Source organism: Oncorhynchus keta, chromosome 3, assembly GCF_023373465.1.
Source record: "Oncorhynchus keta strain PuntledgeMale-10-30-2019 chromosome 3, Oket_V2, whole genome shotgun sequence".
Taxonomy (NCBI): domain Eukaryota; kingdom Metazoa; phylum Chordata; class Actinopteri; order Salmoniformes; family Salmonidae; genus Oncorhynchus; species Oncorhynchus keta.
This window is the reverse complement of record NC_068423.1, coordinates 9,814,282-9,831,392: the sequence shown is the minus strand read 5'-3', so window position 1 is coordinate 9,831,392 and position 17,111 is coordinate 9,814,282. Positions and strand designations below refer to the sequence as shown.

The window sequence follows — 17,111 nt, the reverse complement described above, 5'->3', positions numbered from 1 at the left end:
AGGAGAGAGAGAGAGAGAGAGAGAGGGTGGGAGAGAGAGAGAGAGAGGGTGGGAGGGAGGAAGGAAGGAAGGGAGAGTACATGGCAGCAAATAGATGCTGCACTAGTTCTGGGCGCTCTAAAAACAGAGCGAGAGAGAGAGAAACCTCCGTACCCAACTGAACACAGCACCCACTCTCTCTCCTCCATCTCTCTGTCTCTCCCCCTCCATCCTTCTCTCCCTCCATCTCTCTATCTCCACTGAAGTACTATAATGAAGAATGGAGCTTCCCTTCAATTACATTTCCATTCACTCACAATGGAAAACTCTTTCAAAACGACCACATTCAATGCACACATAGATATGGATCTATTTAAAGAAGCGGGAAGATGGTTGAATTATTGGTTAGATCCAGTTCCACTGTCCTATTAGATTGTGAAAGCTGCGTAGTGCATTCACACTAATACCACATCAACACGGCAAACACAGCAAAGCACTAAAAAAAACAACACACATATAAGAGGAAGAATCATTGTAGACTATTTTCCATATGTCTGCTGGTATTCTCTCTGTCTATTTGCTTTAAAGGAGAGAGTGTTATTTTCAACCTTGTGGAAACAGCACGGAGAACATACATGAGCCTTAAAACATCATTCCATAGAAAATGGGGGTGATTTCACCAGAACCGTCACTGTTGGATCTCTCGTTTCATCCACATTTGACGGTATCATGTGGATAATCCTAATCCATGCGGATACAGTATTGTGTTAGGGATTAAGAGGTAAGACTGGAAGTAGAGGTCTTTTTAAGATAGTATGTGAGGATATGTGGAGGATCTTTGCCACCACAGAGCCGCATAAAGACGAATCAGCATCATAAGGCATTATAATGACCACTGAGTTACATAAGACCTACTGTAGTTAGTATTATTATGCATTATAAACTGGGTGGTTCGAGCCCTGAATTCTGATTGGCTGACAACCATGGTATATCAGACCGTTTGACAAAACATTTATTTTTTACTGCTTTAATTACATTGGTAACCAGTTTATAATAGCAATAAGGCACCTCGGGGTTTGTGACATATGGCCAATATACCACGGCTAAGGTCTGTGTCCAGGCACTCTGCGTTGCGTTGTGCATAAGCCAGCCCTTAGCCGTGGTATATTGGCCATATAACAAAACTCCTCGGTCCTTATTGCTTAAGTATACCACAGGTATGACAAAACATTTATTTTTACAGCTTTAATTACATTGTTAACCAGTTTATAATAGCAATTAGGCACCTCGGGAGTTTGTGGAATATTGCCAATATACAGTATCATGGCTAAGGGCTGCATACAGACACTCCGCATTGCATTGTGCGTAAGAACTGCCCTTAGCTGTGGTATATTGACCATATACCACACCCTCTCTGGCCTTATTGCTTAATTATAACCACCAACGAGCTACATAGTGCTTGGTCAACATTGTAAAAAATATTTTTTGTTGACATTCAGATACTACACTCCTGTAGTTATGAAATTAAACTGGCAGTGAATGCACTGGCCCAATTACGTGTCCATATCCACTGGGCTTCATTTGCTATTTTTCACCCATTCATATTTCTAAGTATGTATGTACAGAATGTGCTGATATTCACATGGTCCAAATTCACAGAGGTGCCTTTCGAAGCAGAGAACTGTAAGAATTGGGGGAGAGACATCTCTGCTGCAGGGGGCCATATGTTACCTATAAATGGGAATTCTACGTGATCACACAGAGCGAGAGAGCGAGTGTACATGGCAGCAGATAGATGCTGCACTAGTTCTGGGCGCTCTAAAAACAGAGAGAGAGAGAGAGAGAGACCTCCGTACCCAACTGAAAGCAGCACACACATCTCTCTCTCCTCCATTTCTCTCTATCTCCCCCTCCATTCGTCTCTCTCCCCCTCCATCCCTTTCTCTCTCCGTCTCTCTATTTCCACTGCGGAGGCTAACAGCAGGGGTACTCTCTTCTGCTGTGGCGATTGGAAGCCAGTTACAAACGCTGCTATTTTGTGTGTGTGTGTCTATGCGCGCACACGTGTGTGTTCGCTGCACTGAGCGCAGGAGCACTGCCAGGAGAGAGAGAGAGAGAGAGAGAGAGAGAGAGAGAGAGAGAGAGAGAGAGAGAGAGAGAGAGAGAGAGAGAGAGAGAGAGGGGAGTGTTTGTCTACTTCTGCTGTGTATTCTTCTTCTCCGTCTGATAGGATGAGGAAGAGGATGCAGCCGTGAATACTGACTTAACAACTGTATGAGGAGACCTGACAGGTAGACCACAGCCTCTCAGAGGGGTGTGGCCGCACCCATTGAGGGCGTGTCTGACTGGAATCTCTGGACCTTCATCTAGGCTGTCCATTTGTCAGTCTTTAAAGAAGAACGAACAAAGGCAGTGCCGAGGGGCGGCGACTATGGCGAGTTTTGGGAAACTTACGGACTACTTCAACCGTCGTAAGTCCCGCGAGGAGCTGAGGGGGGGCAGGAGCTCACGGAGGAGCGGCAGCTACTGCTGTACGGTGGCGGAGGCCAGGTAATGACACTCACCAGTGTGTGTGCATGAGTATGCATGAGTGACAGGGGTGTGTGTTTACCTTGGTGTGTTTATGTGTGTACCTTCGTCTGTGACGGTATGCCATGGGTAACATATAGGGGAGTGCCATATGGTTGTTGTTTTTTGCAATAAGATCCTCCTTTGAGATGAACAGACCAATCTCAACCAGAACTGTAACTGCATAACGGTATCACACGGGGTATCAGTAAATATGTTTGCATCCAATCTTTTTTTTATGCAAGTGACTGGTACCTGTTGGACAACAAACAATGATAGTCCTGATGGAAACACAACAATCGTCTCTAAACTTTCTAAATATCGAAAGAACAAAATACGCTAGACGGAGATTTTATGTCGGTGAACCAGATCATGCGAAAAATGGCTGTGGAAACGGTTTCCTGCGATAGTTGGTATAGAATAACCATGATGTCACTGCAAACTTGCAGTCACGCGATGCTATGCTGTGTGGTCCTTCCAGTACGGCTTGGAAAAGCATGCAAAGTTTATTAGGCTACAGATTAGGATGAACTTCAGAGGCCGGTGAAAGTGCACGGTGATGAGCTTGATGCTCCTTTCCAATAAATATCAAGGGTCTTAATAATGTTGGTGACATGATGATTGGTGATTGGCTGCCAATTGACACGTAAAAATGATTTCACTCTCATCTAGAGTGCTTCTACACCTGCATTGCTTGCTGTTTGGGGTTTTAGGCTGGGTGTCTGTACAGCACTTTGAGATATCAGCTGATGTAAGAAGGGCTTTATAAATACATTTTGATTTGATTTGATCTATAATCCCATTATGTAGCCTACTCTTTGTGCTATATCTGCGAGCTGTTGGCTAGACCGCACATGCGAAGACCAGAGTGGGAACATTTGCTGTTTATCACAGATTCTTTTGTGCCAAAACCATTGACAGAGTTAGAAATGGAATGGAAACACATAGAACTTCTATTTTTATTCAGTAAATAAAAAAGTATTCAACAGTGCTTTTTCTGTGCACTACGTTATTAAAGACAGCTTCAATTCTCAAGAAGCCCGTTTGATGGAAACAGACCGCTGCTGATAAAATGTGCATATTGTTTTGTGTGAATATTAGAATATTAGCTTGAAAATCTGTCAACGAATTGATTCACCATAGGTTGCCCTAGAAGGAGAGGCAACGGGGGGGGGACGACAAGTCAAGGATGTCCCTAATCGCTCCTGAGTTACTGACCAAATGTATATATTTAACCATGCAAAATGTTATATATTTCTGTTTGGTCAGAGACCTCTAAACAATTCAGATCAAGTCTGAGAAATGTACGTTTGTAACGTTGTCTACTCAGCCAAAAGCGGAGTCTGCAAGAGTAGGCCGCAGCAAACCCGTCTGAGTTGTCAGTTTCAGACCCTTGAATTAAAAAAAAATCCATCTGGAAAAGCATATTCTTTTTTTTCTCATCGGTTCACCACACCACACTTGCGCAAATACTACTTCCTTGTAGATGACAGACTTCTCCAATCCATAACTTCATGTTCATATAATCCAATTGTTGTATCTGACCACGCCCCTGTTACTATGGAAGTGGTTTTTCAAACTGTTGACAACCTGCGACCGCCTTGGCGGCTAAATACTCAACTGCTCAGTAATGAGCACTTTGTCAATTTTGTTTTGGATCAAATCAACTTTTTCATGAGTACAAATAGAACCCCAAACATCTCTGCGTCTACTCTCAGGGAAACTTTGAAAGCTTATATCAGAGGTGAAATTATTTCCTACACTACACATGAGAACAAACTGAAAAAGGATAGGCTATCTATGTTAACATGCTGTATTGCCCAATTAGATGACATTTAAGCCGTTTCACCATCATCAGATATTTATAAGGAGAGTTTAACTTTGCATGCAGAATTTGACACATTATTAACAGACCAGGTTACTGAACTGCTTGTCAAGTCTAGGAGCACTTACTATGAACAAGGAGATAAAGCCAGTAAATTATGAGCTCACAAGTTACATCAACTATCATCATCACACCAGATTCCTAAAATGTATATCGTTAGACCCTAGCGGGGTCAATGATGTGTTCAAGAGATTTTACCAGTCTTTATATACTTCTGAAAGTAAAGTGGATATATTGGAATTGGCTAATTTCTTCCACTCACTTGCTATGCCTTCTGTCAGCCGGGATTTGGTCAAAAAATTAGAGCAGCCGATCACTTTTGAAAAATTGTCTAATGCTGTCAAATCCCTTCAATCCGGGAGAAGCTCAGGACCTGACGGCTACTCGGCAGAGTTTTATAGAAAGCTTCTCTCTAAAATAGGCCCTATTCTAATTGAAATGTACATTGAAGCTTTTGTAAATGGTGCTCTCCCACAGACTCTCACTCAGGCAACCATGTGTCTTATTCTTTAAAAAAACAAAGACCCTCTTGACTGTGTATCATACCGTCCAGTTAGCCTGCTAAATGTCAACCATAAAATTCTAGCCAAACTTATGGCAATGCATCTGTTTTTCACCTTTATTTAACTAGGTAGGCTAGTTGAGAACAAGTTCTCATTTGCAAGGACTGTAAACAGTCCTCCCATCAATTATCTCTCTGGATCTAACAGGATTTATTAAAAATAGACACTCATTCTTCAATCTTCAACGATTATTTAATATTATATATAATCCCTCTTGTTACCAATGCCCCTAAAGCCATTTTATCCCTGGATGCGGAGAAAGCGTTTGACCGGGTGGAATGGAAATACCTTTTTTACATTCTAAATAAATTTGTCTTTGGCTCCAAATTCATTACTTGGATAAGACATCTGTACTCATCCCCTCAAGTCCGTCAGGTCTAATAACACTCAATCAGATTGCCTCCCTTTGCAATGATCGACACGCCAGGGCTGTCCTTTAAGTCCTTTACGGTTTGCCCTCGCCATAGAACCACCTGCAATAGCACTTCGCTCCAACCCAAATCCCTTTACATAACTTTCCATTTGAAATTGTTCACAGTAGTTTTATTTATCTCGGGGTGGACGTGACAATCAGATTTGAAAACCTTTTTCAGGCCAACGTTGCTCCTCTTTTAACCCGTACTAAGGACGATTTGGAACGCTGGTCTTTGCTACACCTCTCCTTAGTCGCAATAATTAATTATATTAAAATTAATACTCTCCCTAAATTCTTATATTTCTATCAGTGCCTACCGATTTTTCTTCCCAAGACGTTTTTCAAAAAGATCAGCGGCCTAATTCTCCTTTTTTATGGGACAAAAAGCCCCCTAGGATACGAAATAGCTTTTGCAGAGGCCCAAACCAGACGGCGGTCTAGCGCTACCGGATTTCAGATGATTTTATTGGGCCGCTAACCTTAGGATCATTCAGTACTGGTTGCAGAGAGATATTCCCACCCCCAATGTGGCTAGCGTTGGAGGCCGCCTCATCTATACCGGCATCGTTGTCTTCCCTTGCTCACTCCTCCGTTACAGGCCCTTACTCCTCTTTCACCAAAAATACATGTGTCAAAACATCATTGAAGATCTGGAATCAATTTAGACAAACAGGGAGTACAGGAGAGGCCTAGACACGCACCCCCGAGGGTCAGTGTGGCGGATTTGTTGTTGCCTACCCTCACCACCTGGGGGAAGCCCGATAGGAGGTCCGACAGGAAGTCCAGGATACAGTTGCAGAGGGAGGTGTTCAGTCCCAGGGTCCTTAGCTTAGTGATGAGCTTGGAGGGCACTATCGTGTTGAATGCTGAGCTGTAGTCAATTAACAGCATTCTCACATAGGTGTAAAAGGGCAGTGTGGAGTGCAATCGAGGTTGCGTCACCTGTGAATCTGTTGGGGTGGTATGCAACTTGGAGTTGGTCCAGAGTTCCTGGGATAATGATATTGATGTGAGCCATGACCAGCCTTTCATCGATATAGATGTGAGTGCTACGGGCGATAGTAATTTAGAAAGGTTACCTTGGCATTTTTGGCCACAGGGACTATGGTAGGTATTACAGACTGCATCAGGGAGCGGTTGAACATGTCAATAAAGACACTTACCAGCTGGTCAGTCCATGCTCTGAGTATGCGTCCTGGGAATTTGTCTGGCCTTGTGAATGTTAACCTGTTTAAAGGTTGTTATGCATGGTTCAGTGTTGCTTGCCTCGAAGTGAGCATTGAAGGCATCTAGCTTGTCTAGTAGGCTCGTGTCACTGGGCAGCTTGTGGCTGGGGTTACCTTTGTAATCCATGATAGTTTGCAAGCCCTACCACATTCGTGGAGCGTCACTGGGCAGCTTGTGGCTGGGTTTACCTTTGTAATCCGTGATAGTTTGCAAGTCCTACCACATTCGAGGAGTGCCAAAGCCAGTGTAGTAGGATTTGATCTTTGTCGTGTATTGACGCTTTGCCTGTTTGATTGTTCATTGGAGGGCGTAGCGCGATTTCTTATAAGCGTCCCGTTCCTTGAAATTGGCAGCTCTAGCATTTAGCTCAGTGCGGGTGTTGCCTGTAATCCATGGCTTCTGGTGGGAATATGTACGTACAGTCACTGTGGGGACGATATTGTCGATGCACTTATTAATGAAGCCGGTGACTGATGTGGTAAACTCCTCAATGCCATCGGATAAATCCCACAACATATTATAAATTGTGCTAGCGAAACAGTCCTGTAGTTTAGCATCCGCTTTATCGGACCACTTCCCTATTGAGCGCGTCACTGGTACTCCCTGTTTGAATGTTTGCGTGTCAACAGGAATTAGAAGGATAGAGTTATGGTCAGATTTGCCAAATGGCAGGCAAGGGAGAGATTTGTATGTCTGTGTGTGAAGTAAAGGGGATCTAGAGTTGTTTCACCTCTAGTTGTACAGGTGTTATGCTGGTGGAAAGGAGGTAAAATAGATTTCAGCTTTCCTGCATTGAAATCACCGGCCACGAGCTGCCTCTGGTTGAGGATTTTACTCGTATGGTCCTATACAGCTCGTTGAGTGCAGTCTTAGTGTAAGCGTCAGTTTGTGGTGGTAAATAGACAGCTACGAAAAATATAGATGAAAACTCTCTCGGTAAATAGTATGGTCTACATCATAAGTGTTGTGACGTTGCTATCGTTAATGTGGTGACATGCTATTTTTCGGATAATTGACAATGTTTATTATTACGTGATTAAATAAATCATGGAACAGTTAAATAAGTGACCTGGGGCACCACGGGAAAAGTTTGTTTAATTAATTATTGTTTCCCGAATTAAAGAATCTCGATATCATACCAGGCCATCATTTCCTCATATCAATGTCATTCTGAACATCGCATAGTCCTTTAAATCTGCATAAACCCGGGTCTCACTAATCATTCCTTACCACACAAATTGAGTTGATTATTTATTTACTAACAAGCTAAATGATAACATAAGATAAACACACACACAGTCAAGGCTATTGATTAGAACTTAATACAGATCCCTAGCAGACCAACACAACATGACACGTGTTACACAAGATGGAGATTTAAAGAGAGAGAGAGAAGGAGCAAGAGAGAAAAGCAACACTTGGATACATTTGTAAACTATGCTTAGTTTTAGCTCTAACACCTTGCCCCGAAATGCCGCTCTTATGGGTAATAAATGCAATGATTGTACAGTACTTATGTGTTGAAGGTCTCCGTTGGGTATCTCTTCATGGGCCGAGTTCCGCTTCATGGGATAGGTTCGGCCGACGCCTTGTTCTTTCGATGGCCGTCTCCTTTGTTATCGTGTGTAAGTATCTGATTTTCCACAAGATGTCACAATGTCCTTTCTCCTAGTTGTCTGTTTCCTGGCACTCGTTCTGTGAGAGTGGGCTTCTGAGGAGACTAATCAACCGTGTCAACGTTCCCAACGTGGGCAGGAGGGCCGAATTGATGACCGGTGACTTTAACTTCTTGATAATATCCATCCCGCATGCGGGAGCGTAATCATAGTCTCAAACGAATTAGCATAACGCAGCAGACATAAATCTTCCTAGAAAATGTTCCTATTCATGAAAATCACAAATGAAATATATTGAGACACAGCTTAGCCTTTTGTTAATCACACTGTCATCTCAGATTTTTTAAATATGCTTTACAGCCAATGCTAGACAAGCATTTGTGTAAGTTTATCATGGCATAATGCTATGGCTAGGCTCTGCTAGCATCAGGCAACATTTGCACGAAAATAAGAAAAGCAATCAAATTAAATAATTTACCTTTGAAGAACTTCAGATGTTTTCACTCAGGAGACTCCCAGTTAGATAGCAAATGTTCCTTTTTTCCCAAAATATTATTTTTGTAGGCGAAATAGCTCCGTTTGTTCTTCACGTTTGGCTGAGAAATCGACCGGAAAATGCAGTCACTACAACGGCAAACTTTTTTCCAAATTAGCTCCATGATATCGACAGAAACATGGCAAACGTTGTTTAGAATCAATCCTCAATGTGTTTTTCACATATATATTCGATAATATATCCGTCCGGACAATTGGTTTCTCATAAGAAGCGATTGGAAAAATGGCTACTTGTGTACTTTACGCAAGATTTTCTGCCGGAGCCATCATGTGACCACTTGCTAAATGTCCCTTACGGCTATTCTTCAACATAAATGCGTAAAACGACGTCACAATGCTGTAGACATCTTGGGGAATACGTAGAAAACATAAGCTCATTCGTAGCTTATTCACAGCCATATAAGGAGTCATTGGCATGAGGCGGCTTCAAAAAATGAGGCACTTCCTGATTGGATTTTTATCTGGGTTTTATCTGGGTTTCACCTGTAATCAGTTCTGTTGCACTCACAGACAATATCTTTGCAGTTTTGGAAAAGTCAGAGTGTTTTCTATCCAAAGATGTCAATAATATGCATAGTCGAGCATCTTGTCGTGACAAAATATCCCGTTTAAAACGGGAACGTTTTTTATCCAAAAATGAAAATACTGCCCCCTAGTTATAAAAGGTTAAAAGAATAACCGGGTGGTCCTGCTTCAATTCACCTTCTTAGATACAGTACTCAACCGTAGCATTGATTGTTAAGAGGTTTCCTTTGTGTTCAACCTCGTGTTGCGTTTGCGGAGTTGGGACTAATCGTGGACCTTGGCTGCAGCACGTGATCTCTAGTCTAGTATGTCAATTCTTAACTCACATGTTTTATACCCTAGGGTAGAAAGGGGCGTTATCGTCTTCATGACATGCTCTCTGGGTTCCCTGGAGCGTAGATAGTTACGAGGCAAGGTATTAGGATTTATTATGAACTCTTTTAGACTAAAATCACAGTCTTATCTTCACTAAAACTTTATCTTTCATCTAGAGATTCTGTACACAACATAAAGTATGTAAAAATCACGTATACATTATGAAAACTCTTCAAGTTACAATGTTTTCGTTACAACATTCCTCATTTAACTTTCAATAACATCATAAAATATACATACATTTTCATATTCCATCCATCCTGATTCCCACCCATTTGGATTATGAAATATATTGTCCCAAAGTCCATTTAGTTGATGTTCTGTAGTTTTGGGCTGTAAACTCTTCATAAGACACACAGACATTCCAGTCTCTCACATTATAGACCAGAAAGGAGTTGGTCTGCTGCCTTATAATTTATGATGGGCGTGAGGTCATAAAACCCCTCCCACCTCCATATCTCAATATCTCTGTAGATCTGTGATCCACTGTAACCTGATCATCACAGGCCAGGCATGACATAAGGTATTCTAACTCAGGAGAGCAGATCCTCAAGACTTCCTTACTATTAGAGATTGCGCAACTGCTGTTGTTAACAAAGAGACACACACTACCCCTCTTGAGTTTACCGGTGTATAGAAAAAACAGCTAGATTTATATTTTCCATGTCCTTGTTCAGCCACGACTCAGAGAAACATCGGATATTACAGTTCTTCAGATCGCGTTGATAGGATCGCCTCGAACGGAGCTCGTCCAGTTTATTCTCCAGCGATTGCACGTTCGCCAATAGAACGGAGGGCAGTTTATACTTTTTTATTGCTATTATCAATTAAACTTACAGGAGATAAGTTAAGGCAAAAAAAACATTTTGGTGAGATTATAAGAACAAGTATTATTAATAAGAACAAAATAAATAAGAACACCTACAGTGCATTCGGAAAGTATTCAGCCCCCTTTGAATTTTTCCACATTTTGTTATGTTACAGCCTTACTCTAAAATTAATTAAATCGTTTTTCCCCTCATCAATCTACTCACAATACCCCATAATGACAAAGCAAAACCAGGATTTTTTAATTTTTTGCAGATTTATAAAATAACAACAACTGAAATATCACATGTACATAACTACTCATGCCCTTTACTCAGTACTTTGTTGAAGCATCTTTGGAACCGATTACAGCCTCGAGTCTTCGAGCTTGGCACACCTGTATTTGGGGAGTTTCTCCCATTCTTCTTTCCAGATCTTCTCAAGCTCTATTAGGTTGAATGGGGAGCGTTGCTACACAGCTATTTTCAGGTCTCTCCAGAGATGTTAGATCGGGTTCAAGTCCAGGCTCTGGCTGTGCCACTAAAGGACATTCAGACACTTGTCCTGAAGCCATTCCTGCGCTATCTTGGCTGTGTTTAGGGTCATTGTCCTGTTGGAAGGTGAACCTTTGCTCCAGTCTGACGTCCTGAGCTCTCTGGAGCAGGTTTTCATCAAGGATCTCTCTGTACTTTTCTCTGTTCCTCTTTCCCTCAATCCTGACTAGTCTCCCAGTACCTGCCACTGAATAACATCCCCACAGCATGATGCTGCCACCACCATGCTTCACCGTAGGGATGGTGCCAGGTTTCCTCCAGACATGACGCTTGGCATTCAGGCCAAAGAGTTCAATCTTGGTTTCATCAGACCAGACAATCTTGTTTCTCATGGTCAGAGAGTCCTTTAGGTGTATTGAGCAAACTCCAAGTGGGCTGTCATGGTAGGGTGACCTGATTGGTGGAGTGCTGCAGACATGGTTGTCCTTCTGGAAGGTTCTCTCATTTCTACAGAGGAACTCTGGAGCTCTGTCAGTGACAATCGGGTTCTTGTTCACCTCCCTGACCAAGGCCCTTCTCCCTCGATTGCTCAGTTTTGCCAGGCGGCCAGCTCTAGGAAGAGTGTTGGTGGTTCCAAACTTCTTCCATTTAAGAATGATGGAGGCCACTGTGTTCTTAGGAACCTTCAATGCTGCAGAAATATTTTGGTTCCCTTCCCCAGATCTTTGCCCCGACAAAATCCAGTTTCGGAGCTCTATTGATAATTCCTTCGACCTCATGGCTTGGTTTTTGCTCTGACATTCACTGTCAACTGTGGGACCCTATGTAGACAGGTGTGTGCCTTTCCAAATCATGTCCATTGAATGAAATGTACCACAGGTGAACTCCAATCAATATATAGAAACGTCTCAAGGATGATCAATGGAAACAGGATGCACCTGAGCTCAAATTCGAGTCTCATAGCAAAGGGTCTCAATACTTGTGTAAATAATGTATTTCAGATTTTTTTTAATACATTTGCTAAAATTTCTACAAACTTGTTTTTGCTTTGTCATTATGAGGTATTGTGTGTAGACTGATGAGGATTTAAAAACAAATCTAATTTAGAATAAGGCTGTAATGTAACAAAATACTTTCTGAAGGAACTGTACATAAACTGTACATAAATCTAGATGAATTACTTCTATTAAATACCCTTCACCTGCAAAATTGTCTGGACGTGTGTGTTCACACTATCCATAACCATTTATATGATATCACCATAGAAAGGGAATTAGCTTAATAACAGTAACATGGAAATACTATTACGTGTAGTTTTGAGTTTAAACCAGCCTTTATTGAACAATCAAAAAAATCCTAACCAAAAGCCTGTTATGCTCATTAGACTACATATCTTCATAGATTGAAGTCTTAACAAGGATGTGTTCATCAGCTTTCAACAGTGTGTGTGTGTGTGTGTGTGTGTGTGTGTGTGTGTGTGTGTGTGTGTGTGTGTGTGTGTGTGTGTGTGTGTGTGTGTGTGTGTGTGTGTGCACGCGCGCGCGCGTGTGTGTGCGTGCGCACGTTCATGCTTTTGGTTGGGTTGGTTCATTTTAACCACTTTTTTTACAATCATAGATTGAATTAAGATAATGGACACTTCAGCACATGATGGGAGGAAACTGTTCAGGGATTCTGTGCTTTTCCGTCTCTCACGACATCCAATCGTGTGGAATCAAGCCAGTGTAGTTGTTATCATGGTAAGCACTGGTCTGCCTGCCCTACTGCATCACATTACACACAGCCAGTCACAAGACATAACTCATTTTGCAATCTTCTCTCGCGCTCACTCTCCTGATGTGATCACATAGAATTCCCATTTAATGTAGCGTAAGGCCCCCTGCCACAAAGATGCCCCCTCCCCTAATCCCATAATTTTGCCTGTACTCTTAGCATCTCTGCCTCGAAAGTATCTCTGTGGAATTGGATGTAAGTTTCAGCACATTCTGTACACACACACTGTACTTATAAATACAGTGCCTTCGGAAAGTATTTAGACCCCTTGACTTTTTCCGCATTTTGTTACGTTACAGCCTTATTCCGAAATGGATCAAATAAATGTTTTTCCACATCCGCCACATATCCTCACATTCTACCTTTGAAAGACCTACCTAGACCTACCCCTTAATCCCGAACACCATCAATCAATCAATTACATTTATTCATACATATTTGTTACGTCAGCAGTTGTCACCATGTGCTTATACAGAAACCCAGCCTAAAACCCCAAAGAGACAGCAATGCAGATGTAGATGCACAGTGACTAGGAAAAACAGCCATGAAAGGCATGCGGCTAGGAAGAAACCTAGAGAGGAACCAGGCTCCGAGTGGTGGCCAGTCCTTTTCTGGCTGTGCCGGGTGGAGATTATAAGAGTACATGGCCAGTAAAGGGATACTTCAGGATGTTGGCAATGATGCCTTTTATGTACTTCCCCAGAGTCAAATGAACTCATGGATACCATTTGTATGTCGCTGTGTCCAGTATGAAGGAAGTTAGAGGTAGTTTTGTGAGCCAATGCTAACTAGCATTAGTGCAATGACTGGAAGTTTATGGGTATCAAACCGCATGGGGTTGGTAGATAAAAAGCTTCATTGCCAAAATCCCGAAATATACCATTGTTCTTCAAGATGTTCAAAACTTCATAGACCCCCAGCAATGTCAAATAATAATCACAATGGTTAGGGAAAGGGGATACCTAGTCAGTTGCACAACTGAATGCGTTCAATTGAAATGTGTCGTCCGCATTTAACCAACTCCGCTGACTCAGAAAGCTGCCTTAATCAATGTCCACATCATCAGTGCTCAGGGAGCAGTTGTTGGAGGTTAACTGCCTTGCTGAAGGGCAGAACGGGAGATTTTTCCACTTTGCCTGCTCAGGGATTTGAAGCAGTAACCTTTCAGTTAATGGCCCCATTTGCTCTCAACCACGAGGCTACCTGCCGGTGTAACAGGTCAGCACCTCAGGAGTAAATGTCAGTTGGCTTTTCATAGCCGAGCATTCAAAGGTCGAGAGAGAGAGTGTCAAAACAGCAGGTCCGGGACAAGGTAGCACGTCCGGTGAACAGGTGTTGGTTCCATAGCCGCAGGCAGAACAGCAGAAACATGATCAGCAGCACGGCCAGGTGGACTGGGGACAGGGACAGCCAGGAGTCATCAGGCCAGGTCGTCTTGAGACATGGTCCTAGGTCCTCTGGGAGTAGAGCCAGAGAGAGGAGAATTATAGGGAGCATACCTAAGATCACACAGGACCCCAGATAAGACAGGAGAATTACACCAGATATAACAGACTGACCCTAGCACCCTGGCACATAGACTACTTCAGCATAGATACTGGGGACTGAGACAGGGGGTTCGGGGGACACTGTGGCCACGTCCAAAGTTACCCCCGGACAGGGCCAACCAGGCAGGATATAACCCCCATCCACTTTGCCACGCCCAGCTCCCACACCACCAAAGGGATGTCACTAGACCGCTAACTTACTATCCTGAGACAAGGCTGAGTATAGGCCATGACACTCTACTGTATCTGGATGGGTTGGGATAATACACATGATACTGTGAAATGATGGATGAAATGAGAACGTGCGAGAGTGAGACGAGGGCTCCAGCAGTGACGTTTATGGTGAAATCACCCCCATTTTCTGTGAAATTATGTTATAGGTATCTTCTCTGTGCTGTTGGAAATAAAACTCTCTCTTTTCAAGCAAATAGGCAGAGGGAATACCAGGGGACGTCTTGGAAAGAGTCTACAATGATTCTTCCTCTTATATGTGTGTTGTTTTTTTTAGTGCTTTGCTGTGTTTGCCGTGTTGATGTGGTATTAGTGTGAATGCACTACGCAGCTTTCACAATCTAATAGGACAGTGGAACTGGATCTAACCAATAATTCAACCATCTTCCCGCTTCTTTAAATAGATCCATATCTATGTGTGCATTGAATGTGGTCGTTTTGAAAGAGTTTTCCATTGTGAGTGAATGGAAATGTAATTGAAGGGAAGCTCCAATCTTCATTATAGTACAGAATGTACAGAGCATACGTCGGATTGTCAGCACTTCTCAACTCTTGATGAAATTGATTCATCATGCCGCCTTTAAAAATAGCTTTACTCGTGTTGGGGCCAAGAGCATGGCACTAGCACCAGTCACAGCCAGCCCTTGACACACGCTAATGTCAAATTAGCATAATGATACTTGAATCGTTGACAAACAGTTACATAAAGTTCCTTGGCTGTTACATTTGCATAATTCCCATGATGACCAAATCCTTACGCTTTAGCCCCTTTACAGTACAGTAAATAAAAAGCTTAACCATGCTATAGCTCCTGCCAGCGAGGCCATGGGTGCATCCCAAACGGCAGCCTACTGTATTTTCCCTTTTGTAGTGCAGTGCATAGGGCTCTGGTCAAAAGTAGTGCACTGTATAGGGAATACGGGAGCCATTCGGACGCACGCGCCACACAACGCGGGGAGATGCTTTTGGCCTGGTCATTATTTGCTGGGAAACAGTTCTATTAGGGAGCTCTCAAATTGATTTGGAGCATTGGGCGGACTTGATCTGAGTGAGCAAGGCTGCCGTGGAAGAGCCAGTGGATTAGGAGATTCATGTGAGAATGTTGTTTGAAGCCAAGCAGGCAGGAAGACATGCAGATCCCTCCCATCTGCCTCAGCTTTTCTCTCAGCTCAGAGGAGTCCTTGTGTATGTGTGCCCTTTACAAGAACAAACAAAATCACTGGAAATTGGCAGTAGTGTTAATCTCTTCACGTGTGAAAAGGTGGTGTTTACATGTTGCAGTACCAATGCCTTTCTGTAAAAAAAGGTTATTGGGCCATCAACTCCATTATTATTGTAGACCTCTGGGGTGTTGCACTGATATACATGTATACTTAGCGCTACCACTAGGGGGGAGACATTCAGTATTACTGCTGCAAATGCGCGCTTCTCTCCTTCGTACGTTGGTCCGTGACCGTTGGAAGAAGCCCAGTGAAAAAATCCTGTTTTCATGTTTGTACGCATGGTCTTTAAAATCTAGAAATAACATGTTTAACTAAACTTGTTGACTTTTCTGGTCATTTTGATATATAATTCGATTGTTGACTGAGTGAAAAGCAAGTGAGATTTTACCATTAACATGAATGTAGCAAAGCTAAGTACAGTGCATTTGGAAAGTATTCAAACCCCTTGACTGTTTCCAAATTTTGTTACATTACAACCTTATTCTAAAATGTATTAAATAGTTTCACCCCCTCATCAATCTGCACACAATACCCCATAATGACAATGCAAAAACTGCTTTTGTACATTTTTGCACATGTTTAAAAATAAAAATGGAAATATCACATTTACAGTACATAAATATTCATACCCTTTACTCAGGGGTCAAGCTACATGCTTGGCACACCTGCATTTGGGGAGTTTCTCCCATTTCTCTCTGCAAATCCTATCAGGCTCTGTCAGGTTGCTTGGGGAGCGCTACTGCACAGCTATTTTCAGGTTGTCACTCCTGTGTTGTCTTGGCTGTGTGCATGGTGGTGGCAGCATCATGCTGTGGGGACGTTTTTCAGCAGCAGGGACTGGGAGACTAGTCAGGATCGAGGGAAAGATGAACGGAGCAAAGTACAGAGAGGTCCTTGATGAAAACCTGCTCCAGAGCACTCAGGACCTCAGACTGGGGTGAAGGTTCACCTTCCAACAGGACAACAACTCTAAGCACACAGCCAAGACAACACAGGAGTGACAACCTGAAAATAGCTGCAGTGGCGCTCCCCAACTTCCTATTAGCTAGACATCTGGATGTAATTAATCATTGTAAATTAAAAATACAGTCTCCAAATGCATTTGTAGATAACAGCCATGGACGAGGGTGGTATTACAGCTCCACCTGTCAGTAAAAGGGAGAGGGTAGTCTACTTGATAAGGCAGGAAGTCATTTTATGAAAAGATTCTCCAGTTCCAGGCCCTAGAGGGTTAAACTTTGAAGACAGAGAGATAATAGCAACATCATATTTGGTGCTGTCTAATTGGAGTATAATGAAGCCTGTTTCTTTGTGATGTTTTCTGTCCT

At 42.6% G+C, this 17,111-nt stretch overlaps 1 protein-coding gene across 4 annotated transcripts in view; it reads left to right on the top strand.

Moving 5' to 3' along the window:
* LOC118365752 (ankyrin repeat and fibronectin type-III domain-containing protein 1) overlaps window positions 1-17,111 on the top strand; it is a 287,901-nt gene that overhangs the window by 31,012 nt on the left and 239,778 nt on the right. Inside the window, exon 1 of one of the 4 annotated variants that reach the window (XM_052488459.1) lies at window positions 2,153-2,529. The exons of 2 other annotated variants lie outside the window; for them this stretch is intronic. In XM_052488459.1, the coding sequence (XP_052344419.1) occupies window positions 2,411-2,529 (119 nt within the window). In that variant the 5' untranslated portion in view covers window positions 2,153-2,410. Of the gene's footprint in view, window positions 1-2,152; window positions 2,530-17,111 lie in introns of those variants that run through there. One more of the 4 variants, XM_052488462.1, reaches the window with a different exon arrangement.